General features: G+C 42.2%; 1 protein-coding gene across 5 annotated transcripts in view; it reads left to right on the forward strand.

The window, feature by feature from the left end:
• Positions 1 to 2,616: 2,616 nt before the first annotated feature.
• CMC1 (C-X9-C motif containing 1) overlaps positions 2,617 to 20,136 on the forward strand; it is a 76,195-nt gene continuing 58,675 nt past the window's right edge. Inside the window, exon 1 of one of the 5 annotated variants that reach the window (XM_029243545.1) lies at positions 2,617 to 2,693. In XM_029243545.1, the coding sequence (XP_029099378.1) occupies positions 2,675 to 2,693 (19 nt within the window). In that variant the 5' untranslated portion in view covers positions 2,617 to 2,674. Of the gene's footprint in view, positions 2,694 to 3,322; positions 3,712 to 4,266; positions 4,283 to 6,545; positions 6,788 to 20,136 lie in introns of those variants that run through there. The other 4 variants (XM_029243547.1, XM_029243546.1, XM_029243544.1 and 1 more) reach the window with 4 other exon arrangements.

A 20,136-nucleotide genomic window follows, 5' to 3' on the forward strand; every position in this document is an offset into this window, starting at 1 on the left:
CACGCCCCTTCAAGAACAGCTCGAACCCCAGACACTTTTGCTCATTCTTCTAGCATGGCAAGCCTTCTTCTCTGCCTACCCGTGCCACTCATCTTTCAAGGCCAACCTTAATTTCTCCTCATCTTTGACGTCTTTTCTAACCGTCCTGGCACTCAAATCTTCTGTGACAGCAACTGTGGGGCCGTTAGGGTCTCAATGCCTGAATCCCAGGATTGTGTCTGGATAACAATCGCTGCTCATTCCCAGGACTACGGACCCTCCTCCCTCTTCTGCTCCTATGGCGGTAAGCACCCCCAAATTGTCTATTCATAGTGTGATCCCTTAGGAAATTTCTTCTGTTTTGAATTGCCAATTGCCTTTTTATGATTTAACTTAAAAGAAAATGACTTCTCTTTCCCATGCAGATTGTAAAGACTGCCCCCACACGACCTAGTTTCATATGAGGGAGGAGAGGAATGCGCTATTGTGTACCAGGCAGTGATGTGCTGTTTTTGCCAGTGCTCCTAGTGTGATGGTCTAGCAGTCTGTTGCAGGAAGAGCTTCAAGACCCAAGAAAGGAGTCTGCCTGGAGTCGGCAACAGAGACATCAATCGTTTAATGGATGAGAGAGCTTATGTGTCTGAAGCAAGGTACTGGACCAACGTCCCACCGTATATGGCAGACACCGGTCAGGATCTGGGGCCTGGGGCAAGTACATAGGAAGGTCAGTCATGTGAGTAGGGTGTAGGTGAGGCAGGCACTGGCTGGGCAGGGGATGTACAGAGAGCAAGAGAACAGCCATTCTGAGTGGCCTGACCATACACTGATTTATGGGGCACACACCACCCATGATTTTACAGATATTCTTGCTTAGGATAAGGGCTAAAGTAGAGAGTATTCATTTAGGTTTTTTTTTTTTTTAAGTGAGTTGATTTAAATAAAAAAACATTAAATAATAATGGTTCAAGTGATACTCAGTGATGGCAAAAACTGTGGAAGTGGTCCTTGAATGACTGAAAGAGTGTTAGATGGTATTACATTTATTTCTCACAACAACCTTGCAAATTAGAAACTAAAGTCAAGAGAAACGTTGGGACTTAGCCAACCTAGAAAGCTAACGGGTCATAAAGCAGGATTCAGGTGGAGGCATTTAGGTCTCATGCTTTCCAAGGATCCGCCTTTACCATGACACCCGTTTGTATAAGGAAGATTTTGTTTAACTACTTAAGTGTGTCTGACTTGTGTTTTTATACCTCACCTCATCTCCTCAAAAAGAGTTACTTTCTACATTAAATTCTTCACCTCCAGAATGAATTTGGTGTGCTTCTAAACACATTTATAAACATACCCAGTTTCCTGCCTGGCTGAATGAAACATTAATTCTCCAGCCTGGCACCTCATCCTACAGCTGTAATAAGGGCCGTTATGCCCAAATAGGCCCTTAAACGGAAGACCTGCTGAGCAGAGACCCACTTTCCCAGCCCTGCTCCACCTCATCAGCTTCTCTGCCAACTGACCAGGCGGAAGCAGCAGCAGGGGAGGAGGGCCTGCATGTAGGTGGGGAGGGGATCGTTTTGAAAGCCTTAAATCCCTCACAGGGAAGCAGCTGCTCCTTGTTTTTCTAACATCTGTCCCATCTGTCCCCATCCGCATCTGTCCCCATCCGCACCTCACCCTTCACCTCACCCTTCGGGGGCTGGAGCTAGCTACACCTAGATACGACAAGGGAGCCTTTCTGAAGGCTGGTTGGTGAGTGGGTATGAGCATCATTGCTACTCAGAAAGTTTCTTCTACTGAGAAGGGGACAGTTGGGGTTCTTGAGGACGATGGCTATCACCTTTCTTCATTTTTTTCTCACAAACATGCAGCTTTAATTGCCAGAGTGGGGATTTGTAGCATCACCCAAGTCGGACTGTGCGCCCTGAGGGTATCATTTCACGAGACAGAGGTACCCTTAACGCCCACTTCCTAATTGTAACCTCCAGGGGTGGCACAGGCTTCCGATGGGGGGGGGGGCGCGGAATCAGGATGCTACACACAGTGCAAGGATGCTGCACCGCCTTTAAGTGCCGCTCGCCGCATTTAGCAGCGTGCTGCCCATACCCGGGTTCCCCGCCAACACTGTGCGCCTCGGGACTTAAGGACCTTATTTTTATCCAGTTATTTCACTCTAGTATTCAGAACCGTGTCTGGAACCTAGCAGGCATGAAATAGACACTTATGAATGAATGAACGTTAACGAAGAAAAAACAAAGGAGCAGTCTGTTTCCTTTGGTTCGAAGGCGGGAGTGCAGGGAGAGGCTTGGACTTGAACAGAGTCGCCCCGGGACGTGCATCCCCCGGGCACGCTACTTACAGGATGGGCCAGCAGGCGCTCCCTTTGGCCCCCAGCGCGCCTGCGCGGTCCAGGCGGCCCCCCGACCCCGGGCGCGCAGCGACGCCCCCTCCCCGGTCCTTCCCTCCAAGTCCTCTCTCACTCGGGTCACGGGGTTGAGCGCGGGGTTAGGAGTGCGCAGGCGCAGTGGGCGGCGGAAGTCGCGACCAGGAAGTCAGAGGGGTAGGGGCCGCCCAGTTTTGCGTAGGGCCCCGCGCTCCTCCTCCTGATCCCGCGTGCCGCCCACCCCATCTCACGTGGGGCCCAGCCCCGCCCCACCTGTGCGGGCGGCCACGCGGCTGCCACCTCCGGCGCGCGGACATGGCCCTCCACCCCACAGGTACGGGGCGGGAGGCGGGGGTTGCGGAGCCTCGGGGGCGTGCGGCGGGCGTGGGGCAGGGGGCGGGCTAGAGGTGGCGCGGCGCAGAGGCCGCCCCGCCCTCCCGCGTCCCCGGCGTCCGGCCCGCCGGCCCTCGGCGGGAGGGTTCGGGGATGGCGGTACGACTGTGGCTTGCGGACGTTTCCCCCCTAGCGCCTGCCTCCTTTTCATCATGCTCTTTGCACAGTTTGGGGCACAGGCTCCTTTAAATATCTGTGGTCCGACTTGAACACACCGGTCAGGACGAGGGCCCGTTTCTCTGGAAAGTGTTCCCGGACTCCCGGTCCCGTCCCCTTGACTTCGGCGCGCCCTCCTGGTGCTGCGCGGCGTCAGTGCCCGCCTCCGACGCCGTCCTCAGGGGTCCCCTGCGGTACCCGGCGCGGAGGATGCTCGCAGAGTTGCGGGTCTGGGGGGAGTGCTGATTGGCTTTAGGACATTCCCTTCGTTTTATGGATGTGAAAACTCAAGGCGGTGGGAGGAGGTATGGCTTCCGACCTTTGGAGAGCAAGAAGTGAAACAGCCCCTTTGGTGACTCAGGGAGAAGGAAATAGACGTGTAGCTGACAAGTTTTGTGGCTGGGGGAGCCGAGTCCGGGTGGGACTCAGAATCCCACGTCCAGCCCGGGCTGCAGGCCGTGCTGCCGGCCGTGCCGCCGTTTGAGTCCTTATGGAGTAAACAGATACTTGTTGCCACCTCACTGTGTGTCGTGTCATGTTCTAGGCCCTAGGAAACTAGTGTATAGGACAGAAAGTCCCTGCTCTGTCTAGATCTGGTGTTCTGGTGGTGGAAGAAAGAAGGCAGCACCCCTCTCCCCGTACACACTTTTACAGATTGTGGTAAACGTGAAGAAAATAAGCGGTGACAGAGGTAGATGGTAAAGCGAGGACCACTTTAGGTGGAAGGGTCAGTGAAGAGCACTAGGAGGAAGTGTCATGTGAATTGGCATCTGAATGACCAGAGAAAGCAGTCCTGTAAAGAGGTAAGGAACCAGTATGCTAAGGCGCTCCAAGGTGCAAGTGCTTAAATGATTTGATTGCAGTGAGGGCCAGAGTGTGGAGGAGATCTGTCAGGAAAGATGCTGGGAAGGTAGGCAGAACCTGGATGCTGCAGGGCTTGAGCGGTGATAAGTAAGCATTTGGACTTTTCCTGATGTTATCAAAAACGTGTGGAAGGTTTTAAAGAGGGCAGTGACATAATATGATACGTTATGCCTTTACTACCCTGGTAGCAGTGGTAGCATTGTAGAGGGGCCCTGAGAGGAAGGTTAAGATGGTAGCAGCAGTCCAGGCCAGATATGTTGGTATGTATTGGCCTGGGCTGGTATTAGGAAGACATGGAAAGAAAGACAAAGCTTCGGAAGATGTTTTGGAGGAGAAATTGACAGGACTTGCTGTTGAATAGAATAAGAGTGGTGAGCGAAAGGGAGGCATGAAGAGTAATTCCTAGGCTCTTGACTTCAGCTGGGTGGCTGGTGATGGTCCAGTCTAACAACATGATGCTCATTGGAAATTCAGATGAAAGCAGACATGGAAACAAAATTGGAATGGAAAGTAAGAAAGTGGACTCAGCAAGTAGGACGATTTTTTAAATATTTCTTTGTTTAAATATCAGGATACAAATGTATTGAAGTCAGCTTTTTTCTTTTTAAACTTAATTTTTGTTTGGTTCATAGGTTGAAACATAGGTTCATATTTTGATATTCCTCTTGCTTCTTACAGTACACAGTGGTATGTTTCTGAGATGAGTAGATATGCCAAATGAAGCTTACATAGCAAAATCTGTTTTCTCATTGGTTTATGTTAGGTTTTAAAAAATCTTCATACAAGTTTGATTTTCATTTGGCAGCGGCTTTTAACTAACTGCCATTTTAACAAACTGTCCATTTTTCTCAAGAAATTCTGAACCCAACAATGAAATGCAGGTTGCGTACTTATATGTAGTTTCATTTAAGCAATTTTCCTTTCTGTGAATGTAGAGGCAATACCAGCACTCTTTGGAAGCTTATCAGCCATAATTACGTTCCCTATTTTCTCTTACTATTTGAGTGCAAAGAGGAAAAGCTGGAGGAGAGTCCAAAACACCCAGGGAAAGTGTGAGGGAGAGAGAAATTTTTAAAAAATACTAGTTGCTGTTTGCACTTGCAGATGTTCAGAATTACTTTGCCCAAGCCTCTGGCGGTTTAAAATAGTCCACGGGCAGTTCTAACATGCAGAGAAACACAGCTCTGAAATCTCCCTCTCCCAGGTTTATTGACTTGATCTTCAGCTTTGTTTTCTTATCAGCCTAATCTCCCTGCTCCTAGAAAAGTTCTCCCTACATCTGTAGCTGTAAACAGGACCTTTGATCACATAGTAATGATTCAAGAAATATACAGTATAGTTCATTCTCCTATAAAAGGACTTAAGCAGTTAGTCTTATTCCAAGTTATAACTTTACCAATTTATAACTCTTTCTGCAAGTATTGTATTTATTTTAAAAATCCAGTCAAGCTTAGGTGATTGAAATTTTAGAGGTTGTTTATTGATCACCTATAGAAAGGGTGATACAAGTGGTGCTTGTTGAAGTAGAATTTCCAGAAAGGTAAAATGATTACTTATGCTAATACAAAGTGAATATGTGTTGAAGATTTTCTTCAACTCAGTAATTAGTAAGGGAACCAGTAAAATGTAAAAAACACTCCAGAAAGCATTGAGAAGGTAGATACTAGAATATGTCACAGATTGTTGGCTTAGATAAAAACTGGTTAATTTAAATAGGGCCATAAACTGTCATTTTGGGCATTATCTTTCCCACTGGTCAGATATTATTTCTATCTCCGTTGGATAAAGTTCTAGAATTTAACCTCTGCCCTTAACAAGTTGTAAAATAGCCCAGTCATGGGAAGTCCAGCCCAGTGCTGTCCTGAAAGGACACCCAGTTAAGCCTTTGCTGCTTCCAGAGTCCAGAGAAATCATCTGACATGATTATATTCCCAGATGACAACTCACAGGAACCTGGGCCTGAGAAGTTTGATTTCTTACTTTTTCTAACAACTGGAAGAGATTCCCTTCTCCTCTGTTTTTCTTCTACCTTTTCCTCTTTGAGGAGGGTAGGAAGTTTCCCTGCCCCGTCTATTAGGGTGGATTCACAGTGGGGGCAGCAGGAGAGAAGTTCCCTTAAGTGTGTGCATGTGTCTCCCTTCATGGGTGTTTTCTTCCAGAAGTCTAATAAGGGGAAGAACGTGGGGAAGAATAAGAGGAATCCATGAGTAAGATGTGTGTATCTTGGGAGGATGGCATTATGGCGGCTCTTGAAATACTTAGGTTGCATGGGTTCTTTTAGTGGTTCCCAAGGAGATGGAGGTGGATGAGCTTTAGGTATACCAGCACCCTCAGTCACTGGAAGATTCTGCTTTTCAAGTTAGACATCTAAACGGTTGGGAGAATCTTTTTTTTTTTTTTCATGAGCATTGTGTGATTAATATGGAAAAATACTATAATGTAGTTGATTAGAAAATTTTTTATTTTATTGCTTCTGTGTTTTCACAGTATCTGGTTACACACAAATTATATTCAAGTTGAGAGCTAAAAATCTGACTTCCCACGTTTTATGTATTGCTAAGCTCAAATCATGTTTGCACTAGAAAATATATTGCTTTTGTCTCATTAGATTAACAACCTGAAATTGTTCTCTGAAATTTATTTCGGCACGTGGGATCTTCGTTGCGGCATGCGGCATCTTTCATTGTGGCGAGCAGGCTCTAGAGCACATGGGCTCAGTAGTTGCGGCCCACGAGCTTAGTTGCCTGACCAGGGATCTAACCCGAGTCCCCTGCATTGGAAGGCGGATTCTTAACCACTGGACTGCCAGGGAAGTCCTCTGTTCTCCGAAATTTAAAAACGCTGGCATTAGCAGAGAGCACAGGAAAGAGAGAAGCATTGAAGTCAAAGAGGGATGTTTTTGGAGGCCCTGAGGGGTTTGGACTGTGATCATGCAATGTCTCCTAAACCCATTGGTGGAGTTTGAATTTTATCCAAGAATAACAGGAAGACACTGCAAGTGCAAGAGAGTGACAGGTAGAACTTTCCTTCATTGTGTGTTGATCTGACTTTTATTCAGATCCCAAGCGAGATCTCAGCCGAACCATCTGCATCGGGGCATCACACCTGGAGGCATGGGAGGTCCGTCCCTCGTGGGTGGTTGTAATTTTGACCACCCGGCCAAGGTCTTGTCCCATTTCTTTGCTATGTTTTTTCCTCTCTTGTAATTAATAAGTAATCTGTGGGGAGACCATTGAAGACCATGCAGATGTTCATTCCTCATCAAAAATCTCCCTTTGATTGAGCCTCCATTGATGATTTTTGCCTGATTCAGTCTTTCCTATGATGGTTACAGAATGATGGTTTTCTACCTCCAGTGCTCTCTCCATGTTTATTAGATGGTTGTTGACATTTTGCTGTAGACTAGAAACTTACAGATTTGTTACTGGTGTGGACTCATGAATTTCTATCTTCTCCATGGTTCATCATTTGTTACTATGTGTAATTATTTTGGCACTCACGTTTTCTCAGATTTGGCCAGTGAGAGTTCGTTCAAACCAGCTTCTGGGTCCTTGGGATGTGCTCCCATCATTTTTTGAGCATTTCCTTTTTTTTTCTCACACAAGATATCTCTGGCTTCTGTAGGGCCTCCCCTGGCCCAGCCATAGAATTACTCATTTCTCAGACAAGCCGTGGTTCCTTTACTTGGGCACGGTATTGAGGAACGAGATTTGGGCACTTGGGCACCACTTGGGTGTTTTATGTGCAGGTGATTTATTCATGGAGTGTTCTTAGGAAAAACCTGCCAGGGAGGGAGGGGAACAGGAGCAGGAGGGGAGGAGGCTGAGTAAGGGTGTGCTGCAGGGTTTGTCCTGCTTTGGAGGCAAGGGAGCTGGGCTTTGTGATGCCTGTCAGCCCAGGCCTGCTGCAGGGGTAGGGAGAGGGGACCCCGAGAAGGAAAACCGCCAAGTGCTCCCATGCCCCAGGGCGGTGCTGGGAAGGTTGCAGGTGTGATGCTTCAGGTTCTCTCCTTCAGGAGGAACCTGTGTTCCCCACCACAGGAGGGACACCAGCTCCATCCTAAAAATAACTTATGTGTTAGGAACCTTAGTTTGGGTAGTGAGAGCTTGGATCAGGTAGGCAGGTCAGGTAGGAAGGGGTACCCTTGCACGCATACATAAATACACATAGATGTGTGTACTGCGTCCAGGTGTAAAGTATCTCGGGGTTGTGGTAAAAAAGTTTAAATATACCTAACATATGCCAAATTGTTTTTGTTTTTCATCTAGGCTATTTGACATGCTGTTCCTTCTTTTTGGAATTTTTCCCTTTCTGCCCCACCCCCACACCTGTCTAAGTCTTGTTCATTTTTAAAAAAAATTAATTTCAGAGGATGCTTTCCCTGATGGTCACCACCCTCCAGTGTTTTGCAATTTTTTTTTTTAATATTTGGAATTTTAAAAACCACCAAAATATCAAATAACCTGGGTATGGAGTTTCTTTCATTCTAATCTAGAGTTTTTTCCTTGAGAAATGGAATGAAACCTATAGACGGGGTATGTCTATATGTATCACATAACTTGAGAGATGAAGAAAAATCTGATGTGAAAATGGGAATATTTCCTTGCGTGGTGACCAGTAAATGTCTTTCATATGGTTCCATATCTTTATATTAGCGAAAGGATGATTAGAAACGATAGGCCAGTTAATTACACATAGACTGCAAGACATTCTCCACCAGCCCCAGGAGGCACTGTACTGTTGCATTTAGCACCGAATTGAATTTGGGAATGAGTAGGACTGACTTGTTTCAGACTTTGCCAGTAACCTCAGGTCCTTTAAGAATTCTGAATGGCATAATCTGAGATTTGAGGATGAGGGGCAGGGAGAGTAATATGTATCAGAAGTTGAGGCTGCTTCAAGCCTTAAACTTGTATGTTTTTAAATACTTCCAGCTGGTCTCAAGGGGTTCTTGACTCAGCACAGAAAGTTCATGTTTCATTGACTCGATTAGTATGGTTATTTATCTCTAGGGGTGTTAATGCTATATTTGTAGGAAACTCTAGGTGTATAGATGTCAAAAACGCAAGTACCTTAGACTTGATAGAAGTGGGCCACACAAAGTGTGCCCAAATTTCATTCCCAAATTAACCTTCTCCCCCCACCAGCCCCCATTATACTTTTACATTTGTAAGTAAAGAGATTGAGGGAAAACATTTTTAAGAACGTGGTGTTTACTATCCTGCATTGTGATTTTGCTAAAGAACTGTTACTGGGAGGTTTTCCAGATTAAAGGATTTGTTAATTTAACTAAATATGATTAATTGAAAGACAGAGTTTTAAATGTTTATGCTGCAGAATAAGGTACATCAGTGTATAAACAGTCCTTAGCATGTTGCTTGGTACATAGTAGGTGCCTGATAAGTGTTTAACAGAATGAATATCAAATGAATGAATATATTTTTTCAACTATTTGTTAGTAAAATGATTATCAAATATAGAAAATTTAAATACATGTGTCATTCATTAAATAGTTTTATTGCATGTTTACTATATGCTAGGAGTTGGAGTTATGGAGGTTAATGAGACACGGTCTCTGACCTCATTATACTTAAGTTTCGTGCAGTGTTTTTTTTTAATTTTTTTTATATCTTCCAGTCACTTAGGCTGGACAGCCAGGTGAGGGAAGGGGTCTTGGGCTATGCCCCTTAACCCTTGGGTGTCTGGCATGATACGCCCGTTTTCTTTCTTTTTAAAAATGTATTTATTTATTTATTTTTAAAATTTTTGGCTGCGTTGGGTCTTCATTGCTGCGTGCGGGCCTTTGCTAGTTGTGGTGAGCGGGGGCTACTCTTTGTTGCGGTGCGGTGGCTTCTAGAGCACGGGCTCTAGGCGCACGGGCTCAGTAGTGGTGGCTTGCAGGCTCTAGAGCGCAGGCTCAGTAGTTGTGGTGCACGGGCTTAGTTGCTCCGTGGCATGTGGGATCTTCCCAGACCAGGGCTCGAACCCATGTCCCCTGAATTGGCAGGTGGATTCCCAACCACTGTGCTACCAGGGGAGTCCCGTGGAGTGGTTCTTAATCTAGAATCTGATATTCGAATTATTTGGGGAGCTTTTAAAAATACCAATGCCTGGTGTTACCCCAGCATCTCTGTTTTAACTGGTCTAGGGTGGGACCCAGACATCACAATTTTTAAAAGCCCTCTCAGGTGTGGTTGTTAGATGCAGCCAGAATCAGAAACTTCTGGTACCAAACCCTGTCTTAGTCTGCTTGAGCTGCCATAATAACATTCCATAGACTTGGTGGCTTAAACAGTGAACATTTATTTTCTCGCAGTTTGGGAGGCTGGGAGTTCGAAGTCAAGGTGCAGACCGATTTGGCTACTGGTTCTTCCCCTTCTTTACAAGGCCACCTATCAGATTAGGGCCCTACCCATATGAGCTCATTTAACTTTAATCACCTCTCCAGCTACAGTCATTTTGGGTTTAGGGCTTCGACATGAAAATGGTGGTGGTGGGGACACAGTTCAGTCTGTAGCAACCATTGATCTAGCAGGAGAAGATTTCGTAGGTAGTGTGCTGTGCTGTGTTCTAAGTCCACGTGTGATTAGAGCCATAGCATTTGTGCATGAAACACCGTGGGGTTAGAGGGTGGAGAATTCGCTTTCAGGTGCTGGGGTCAGGGAGCACTTTGGGTAGAACAAGAGTTGAGTGTGATGTTAAATAAGTAAACTTTGATAAGGAAATAAGAGGTAGGAGATGGAAAATAAAGACAGAAGATTGAGCTTGAGTTTGACTTGACTAGTGATTTTCTGGGTGGTGATGCAAGATTGCTTTGAGCTTTGTAAGCCTCAGGTTCATAACGCCTGCTCCTGCCTGTGATGGCGTTTGTAAAATGATCCCTTCTGCCACCACTTTTTCCTTTCTTCTGAAAATATTTATTGTGCTTTTTCTGTGTACTATATAAATCTAAGCTGGCTTTTTTTTTTTTTAAGCTAAGAAGGGGAATATAACCACTGGGGTGGCAGAATAAAGATTTAAACTGTAGAATTTTTTTTTTTTTTTTTTTTGCCGAATGCGGGCCTTTCACTGTTGTGGCCTCTCCCGTTGCTGAGCATAGGCTCCGGACGCGCAGGCTCAGTGGCCATGGCTCACGGGCCCAGCCACTCTGTGGCATGTGGGATCTTCCTGGACCAGGGCACGAACCCGTGTCCCCTGCATCGGCAGGCGGACTCTCAACCACTGCGCCACCAGGGAAGCCCTAAACTATAGAAATCTTAAGTGGAAATTCTGATGCTGGTGGGACTTGGGAATTACTAACAGATACTTGAAAATGTGGGCCGAGTAGATTTGGAGATGTAGACAAGCACTGAGAGCACAGCATAAAAAGTACCATTTTTAAGGTGGAGCCTTGTGGGATTGGCACGGGAGGAATAGGAGCAGAGCTTACCTAGGGAGTGTTTATACTTTTTTCAGTGTTACCATAGTTCAGAATATTTTTGAGACTCCTTTAGAGTTTGCTTTCAGCCTCTACAGTACACGTATCTTAATTATTTATCTTAATATCCTCATTTTGATAAATTTTTGTTCTGAAGGTGAACTTGAATTTCAGCCAAGGTTAGCCAGAGGCAGTCTGGTGAAGGTGGTAGGAAGAAAGTTGTATTGTGGAACTGGTTTTAACTCAGAACTCAGACTGGCTCTGTAGGCTATCCTGAGAAAGATGTGAGTGATTTGAGCAAGGGTTGAATCTTTGAAATAAGTAAATAAGGTCTCAATATAAAAATAATTCCCTTGCTGTGTTATCAAAGTGGGCCATGTGTTTTGTTAAATTTTATGAACAAGGTGGAGGGGAAGAACTGGTAGAGCTAGTGTGGCCAGAGGCATTGAGGAGCATTCGTAAGGATGCAAGTAGCCCACTGTGTTTCAGACAGACACCGGAGGGAAAATAAATCAGGGGTGTGTTGCTGGGAGGCCCAGGCATGCTGTCATTTATTCCTTCTGTTTCCTGTAATAACACGGCTGATTTTCTATTAGGTATCAATGGGAAATTGTGCTTGTAGCAAAAGACAGTTTTGAAGTTTTACCAAATAAAGTAAATGTGAAGCCTTTTCATTTAAGACATTATGGCCACAATGGAGATTGCAGTGCTTTTCTAAAATTGGCATGTCTTCTTGCATAAGTCGATTTCCTGCTTTGGTATACTTTTAGTCTTGTCCCTTTCTGGCCTCATCTTGGTTAAAGCAATTGGGTGGAAGAGGAAGTTTTCACACCTAGCAATCTGCAGAATCTGAGGTCCAAGAAATAGGTGCTTTGGGGAAATGGGCACATGTGTGAACGAGGTGGTTACTACCAGTGGAAGCTGATAGGACAGAGGAGTACAAATGTAGCACAATGATTGTGGGAAGTCCGTGGTGTGTGACCCAGAAGCAGAGCAGAAATAGGCACATCTCCTTCATTGATGTGCTTTCTGGGTTTTGTAAGTTTGAGCTTATAAAAAGATTCTGTTGTTACTGACTGCCCTGATATTTGATGTTTATTCTCTGTGAAGGTACTTTTCAGCTAACTGACAAATCAGTCCTTTTGCTTTTTTTTTTTTTAATAATTTTCTCCATGGTCAGAATCATTTAGCTTTACTTTCTGATCAAGAAATGTGAAGTTTTGAATTTTGCTTGTTCAAAACGATGCTTCTGAAACCAACAATCTTGTCCAGGGGTTCTTTCAGGCTTCACCGTGACTTTGGAAGCTCACGGGACCTTGTTTGCTGAAGTCCCCTGAAATAGGCCACTGCCCCAGGTGAGGGGTCGGGTTGTGGAAGAAGATTTGGGGCCTGCCCTTTTATCAGAGGCCTGGGTTATATCCCCTCTGTGAGTCTCCATGTTTTTATGTGCAAAACAGAATCCAAATACTTAACCTGAGGGGCCTTTAAGAAGACTAAAGGGTGTTCCTGGTCTTCATCTTGAGGTTTCGTAGCCAGAGGCTGCTGGACTGTTGGGGGGAAAATCTTTCCTGCTATGGATTTTCTTTGTTTTGTCAATTCAAGTGTGGCTTGAAGGGAAGACGGTGGGAAAGGGACACTGATCTTCCCTGTTTTTGTTTTCCCAGTCTCCGTACCCCTGCCCACCCACCCCTTTTTCATATTACACTGTCGCTGTAGAAGTGGGTATGACCGAGCTGGCAGACACAGGGAAGTCTGGTTGGGGCATCAGTGTCTTTGAGCACTGAGACCGGAGTCCTCCCGGGCTCCTGGTGTGAAGCGCACAGTGCAAAGGTACCAGTGGAGAGCTCTGGTCCTGCTGTATTGTACACAATGCTATCTGCCTGGGCCCTTCATTGGGAGACTCTTGGTAGCTGGTATAGAAGAGGGACTTAAAGTGGAAACCATTGCTAATAAGAACAGTTTTGCACATTTACTACAAACATTTTTCTTATTTTTCCTCCAGAGTAAACAGTAGCATGGAAATGTCTGCGGGAACAAGTAAGTGCAGCTAGGAGGTTCCAAAAAAGACAAAAAAAGTGGCACTATCTAAATAACAATTAAATTAATTAAATTAGAACATTTTCAGTGTTGAAAAGGCATTCCTTGCCCTTCCAGTGGTGTCACTTCTTTCCAGTGGAAGATTCTGTGATGCTCTGAGTTGCGTCACTGTTATTTTTGTGGATTCATGACAAGTGCTGCTGTCATTTGCCTTGTAATTGAGGATGGCATGTTGCAGGAACACGTGAGCCCCAGAGCAAAGTCTGAACTAACAAAGTCAGCTAGTGAAAAAGGTGAAAATTGACTTTCAGGTGATGATAGAATGTTGAGAAGTTAGAGCTTTGGAAATTTTCCCTGGTGGTGTTATCCTGATTCTTCATCTCAGTATAAATTCATGTGACTATAGAGTAGCAAATTCTCAAAATTTGATTTTTTTTGTAGGCTTTGGTGCAAATGTATAACATATGCATCATATTGACATTGAGGGAATCACCCTGTAATTTTGTGAATAAAAAGTGCCATATCTGTAATATTTGTAGTGTTGAGGGAAACTTTGAAATATGTATAAAATCATAATTAATTAAAAATTGACATTTAATGATCAGTGTGCTACCAAGTGGTATCAGAATTAATTATATATTTTTAAGTCTGTTTTCTTTTTTGGGGGGGAGCTGCATAGCATGCAGGATCTTAGTTCTTTGATCAGGGATAGAACCTGTGCCCCCTGCAGTGGAAGCGCAGAGTCCTAACCACTGGACCTCCAGGGAACTCTCAAGTCTGTTATTTCTGATTTAACACCAAGAGTATAGAAAATCTAAAGCAATATCTATATGATTCTAGAATTTTCTTTGCCATAGGTTTTAGAAGAATGATCAGAAGGAGTTCTTGCAAGCCATTTAAAAAATGTTTCTGGAGGAATATTATAATCTAGAATTTATAATATAGGTAAATTTAGGTAATCAGTATTATAATTTACTTATGGAAAAAATGGTTCAGTATCACAAAGCTATGTCTTTATTCAGGGAACTAATTTAAAAAATTAGTGCTTTATCTAAGACCACTGCAAGATGTGTAGAGAAAGAGTGGGTTCATCAGGACACATAGGTGAGTTGTATAGATTAAAACTGTATGAGTGAAAGGAAGAGATCACATTCTGAAATTGATTATATATAGTAGATCAGCATATCACAGTATTTCTTCTAATCTGTTCAGTAATAATACTGTCAATTACTGATGCCTAAATATGGTTTTCACTGTAGACAAGGAGAAAAGAAGTGTGTGGAGACTGCCCCAGTTTTATTGTCTTCCCTCCAAATAGATACCAGCTTTCCACTCACAGGATGTGTCACAGGCTCTTCAAATTCAGCTTGTCTACCCTGAAGCACCTGAGGTTTCTTTTGTCTCCCTGTCTCAGTGAGTGGTCACATCATTTCATTTGGAGCCAGAAAACTGGGAAGCTCGCCTTGACTCATCCTGGTTCCTTAGTCCCCTCAGGTCCCACCACTCCTCCAGAGCCTCCCTCTCAATCTTTCCTTTTCTCTCCACCCATACTTGCAGTTCCTTCTGTATGCTAGTGTTCTTTTTCTCATCTTATAGCAGCTCTGGCAAAGCTAAGGAAAAGGAGAAGGCATAAATCAATAGTGTAGGCCAGAGTTCAGCAATCTATACCCTGGGCAGAATCTGGTAAGGCCTGTAGGCTGTAAATGGTTAGTAACATTTTCAAAGGGTTGTTAAAAATAAATAAATAAAAGGAGTATACATGACTGAGATGGTTTGTAGCCTACAAAGCTTGAAGTATTTACACTCTGGTCCTTAACAGAAAAAGTTTGTTGACCCCCTGGCATAGGTAGTGAAAATTGGGATACAGTTATAGGTGTAGTAAAGAGGAAGAAGTCATGTGAACGTCTTCATATCATTATTTTGAAATTTTATATGAAATGGATAGTTTCCTTGAGAAATACAAACTTACTAAAAACTGCAACTGACTCAAGAATAAATAGAAAGCCCTTAGAAAATTGTATCAGTAGTTAAAACTCTCTTTGTGTCTATCTCCCACACGCATACATACTCCCAAACCCTGACTAAACCAGGTACACACACACATCTACACATATACATGGCAGGATATTGGCTTATGTGATTGACTGTTGGGCAGGTCTGAAATGTGTAGGGCAGGGTGTCAGGAAGGGCAGCTCTGGAACTCTTGGTCATGAGCCAAAGCTGTGGTCTGCAGGTGGAATTCTTTAGGAGAATCTCAAGTGCGCTCTGAAGGGTTTTCAACTGATTGAATCAGGCCTACTCAGATTTTCTAGGATGATCTTCCTAAAGTCAACTGATTAAAGATGTTGATCACATCTGCAAAATACCCTCCCAGCCACAGTTTGTGTGAATACCTGGGGACTAGCACCTCACCAAATTGACCCATAAAGCTGACCATCACAGGTGGTTTCTACCAAACTTTCAAAGGACTGGTAATAATCTTGATTTTTATACAAAGGGGTCCAGAGAATACAAAAAGAAGTCCCTAATGTATTGTTTAAATAATGTGACTTTGATACCAAAACAACACGAAGATAGGAGAGTAAAGTCACAGGCAGATCTCAACATGAGGATAACTTCAAAAATTCTAAGCAGAATTTGAGCACTCAAGACAGGTGCTGCTGGTTACTACTCACTGTTCTTCTAAAAGACATAGAATTGAAAAAGAAAGGTACAGAGCTTTCCTGATGATTGTCTATATAGAAATTGGAGGACTTCCCTGGTGGCGCAGTGGTTAAGAATCCGCCTGCCAATGCAGGGGAAACAGGTTTGAGCCCTGGTCCGGGAAGATCCCACATGCTGCAGAGCAACTAAGCCCGTGCACCACAACTACTGAGCCTATGTGCCACAACTGCTGAAGCCTGTGTGCCTAGAGACCACACACCACAACGAAGAGTAGCCCTGCTTGCCGCAACTAGATAAAGCCCGTGTGCAGCAATGAATACCCAACGCAGCCAAAAATAAATAAATAAATTTATTAAAAAAAAAGAAATTGGAAGAGAATCTATTGGCAGAGTATTACAATTAATGAGAATTAAGTAAGGTTGTATTGGTTACAAGGACAGTAACAGTATAAAAAATTTAGTTGAACCTACGTACCAGCAATAACTAATTACATATTATTTATGAAAAGATACCTTTCCTGATAGAAATAAATCTAATAAAAGATGAATAGTATCTTGAAGGAGAAAGTTATAAAACTTCTTGTCTACTTAATTATTTAATTTCTGATAGTTGTTAAAATCACCCACTGTGAGTATAGATTCGTATCATGTTTTAATGTTAACATATTGTCAATTGAAGTAAAAAAATATATATATATATATATATACAGTGAAATTTACAGATTGTGAGGTTTTCTTTTAAATTTATTTATGGCTGCTTTGGGTCTTCATTGCTGCATTAGGGCTTTCTCTAATTGCGGTGAGTGGGGCTACTCTTCATTGCGGTGTGCAGGCTTCTCACTGTGGTGGAGTACGGGCTCTAGGCGCGCGGGCTTCAGTAGTTGCGCACGTGGGCTTAGTTGCTGCGCGGCAGGTGGGATCTTTCCGTACCAGGGCTCGAACCCAAGTCCCCTGGGTTAGCAGGCAGATTCTTAACCACTGCACCACCAGGGAAGCCCAGATTGTGAGTTTTGATAAATGCATATACCCCAAACAGGACATCCCTCAGAGAATATCCGTCTCAATGTCCATGGATAACTACTGTTCTAATTTTTATCATTGTAGATTAGTTTTGCATGTTCTTGAATCCTATGGTATGTACTCTTGTGCCTGGCTTCTTTTTCTCAACATAATTTTTGAGATTCACCCAAGTTGAGTAAACCAGTAGTTCATCCTTTTGTAGTGCTAAATAGTATTCAGTGGACATTTAGGTTGTTTCCAGTTTGGGGCTATCATGAATAATGCTTCTATAAACTGATTTGTACAGGTTGTTTTCTGGACATATATTTTCGTTTATCTTGGGTGAATGAACACCTAGGGAGTGGAAAATAGGCTGGGTGTATATTTAACTTTATAACTTAACAAGCAGGTTTCCAAAGAAGTTTATCATCTCACACTCCTGCCTGCATGTATGAAAGTTCCAGTTGCTCCATGTTTCTTCCTTACATTTGGTGTCATTACTGTTTTTCATTTTAGTCATTCTGGTGGGTGTGAAATGACATCATAGGTTTCATTTCCATTTTCTTAATGACTAATGATTTTGAGCACCTTTTCACGTATATATTTACAGTTTTGTGTATCTTCTTTTTGAAGTGTCTACTATAGCCTTTTGCCTCTTTTTTATTGGGTTGTTTCTATTTTTGTTATTGATAATTAGGAGTTTTTTAATATATTCTAGAGTCAAGTCCTTTGTTAGATCCATATATTTTGCCCGTTTCTAATTGGATTGTTTTCTTATGGTCGAGGGTAAGCAAGTCTAAATATTCTGCAAATACATAAAGATCTTATCCTATGATTTCTTCTAGCAGTTTTTTTTCCTTAACTTTTTATTTTGAAATAATTACAGACTCACAGAAGTTATAAAAAATACTAATGTATAGAGTCTCTTGTGCCCTTCACCTTGCTTCCTCCAACAGTGAAATCTTACGTAACTGTAGTACAAATATCAAAAGCAGGAAACTTGACGTTGGTACAATACTGTTAACTAGACAGTAGACCTTTTCGGTTTTCACCAGTTTTTATATACATGCATATGTTTCTGTGTATGGGTCTATGCAGTTTTACTCCATGTTCCTTTTCTTAAAGGGAAAGCATTCAGTCTTTTACCATTAAGTATAATGTTAGCTATAGATTATTTGCAGATTCTTTGTTAGATTGAAGAAGTTCCTTTCTAGTCCTAGTTTACTGAGTTTTGTTTGTTCATTTTTAATGAATAGCATTGAATTTTATGGTTTTTTTCTGTGTCAATTGATGTGATCTTATGGCTTTCCTGTTTTACACTGTTAATATGATAGATCACATTGGTTGTTTTTCAAACAGTGAACCAACCTTGCATCCTTGGAATAAAGCTCACTTGGTGTGGTGTATTTTTCTTTTTATATATTGCCAGATTTGATTTGCTGATATTTTGTTGAGGATTTTTGCATCTGTATTCATGAAGGATATTAGGACCTTTTTTTTTTTTAAATATTGCTTTGCTTTTGGTATCTGAGTAATGCTGTCCTAATAAAATGTGGTGGATTCAACCAACTGCCATTGTGTAATATTGTAGTACCCATGTATTGGAAAAAGTCTGCATATAAGTGGACCCTCACAGTTCAAACCCGTGTTGTTCAAGGGTCAACTGTATTGGTTTGAGACTTTAAATATGAGCATTTATTGCTATAAATTTCCCTATAAGCACTGCTTCAGCTTTGTCTTACAAATTTTGGTATGTTATGCTTTCATTTTTATTCAGGTCAGTGTATTCTTTTACTTCCTCTTTCGACTTATGAATTATTTAGAAGCGTGTCATTTAATTTCCAGGTGTCAGGAGGTTTTCCTGCTATCTTTCTGTTACTACTGTCTGGTTAACTCCATTCCACTTGATTTATCTGTATGGTTTCTGAATTTATTTCTTAGTTTTTTTAAGTGGTTGTTCTAAAGATTACATTATGCATACATAGCTTATCACCGTCTACTAGCATCAGCATTTTATCTTTCAAATAAAATGTAGATATCTTACTACTACCAAAGTTGCTTTATCCTCTTTCCTTTATCTGGAAGTCATCTTTAATATTAATCTCTATATACATTGAGAATGCTGTAATTTTTGCTTCTGTCAAAAATAATTTTTAAAATTCAAGAAAAGAATAGTTTATTACATTTATTCTTTGTGTTGCCCTTTCTTCATTCCTGTTGTTCTGAGTTTCCTTTTGTTAATATTTCCTTCCTGTCTGAATAACTTCCTCTAGCCATTCTTTTACAACAGGTCTGCTGGCAAGAAATTACCTTAGCTTCCTTTCCTCTGAGTTATCTTTATTCTATCTTCAATCCTGAAAAACATTTTTTCTGGTTATAGAATTTTTGATTGACAGGTCTTTTCTTTTAGTACTCGAAAATACTGTGACACTTCCTTCTGGCCTCTGGTTTCTGAAGAGAAAGCCTTTGTCTTTTGAATTTTTGTTCTGCTATATTTCTCTCTGATGCCTTGAAGATTTTTTTTTTTTAATTTTATTTTTTTATACAGCAGTTTCTTATTAGTCATCAATTTTATACACATCAGTGTATACATGTCAGTCCCAATCGTCCAATTCAGCACACCACCATCCCCTCCCCACCGTGGCTTTCTTCCCTTGGTGTCCATACCTTTGTTCTCTACATCTGTGTCTCAACTTCTGCCCTGCACCTTGAAGATTTTTCTTTCTCATTTTCCGAAGTATGATTATGATTTGTCTGGGTGTGTATTTCTTTAGGTTTTTAATTGTTTTCTTGAATTAATAGGTTTTTGTCTTTTGACTAGTTCGTAAAGGTGTCAGTCATTTCTTCAAATATTTTTTCAGCCCTGCATTCTTTTTACCTCTTTTTCTGAGACTGTGGTAAAATCAATGTTAGATCTTTTCTTCTTGTCTTGCAGGTTCCTGAGCCCCAGCTCATTTTTTAAAAAGCTATTTTCTATTTTATAAGATTGGAAGGTTATTATTGAATTATTTTCTAGTCCTCTGACTTTTTATTATGTCATTTCCATTTGATTTTTGTATATTAATCTTGTATCTGGAAGCCTTGCTAAACTCATTTACTAGTTCTAGTAACTTTTTGTAGATTCTATTGGATTTTCTATATAGATGATTATATGATCTTTGAGTAACTATGGTTTTATTTTTTCCTTTTCAATCTGGAAGTCTTTTATTTTTCTTGCCTTATTGCACTGGCTAGAACATCCAGTATAA

This window comes from Monodon monoceros, unplaced genomic scaffold, assembly GCF_005190385.1.
Source record: "Monodon monoceros isolate NGI ecotype Baffin Bay Population unplaced genomic scaffold, NGI_Narwhal_1 Super_Scaffold_3, whole genome shotgun sequence".
NCBI lineage: Eukaryota > Metazoa > Chordata > Mammalia > Artiodactyla > Monodontidae > Monodon > Monodon monoceros.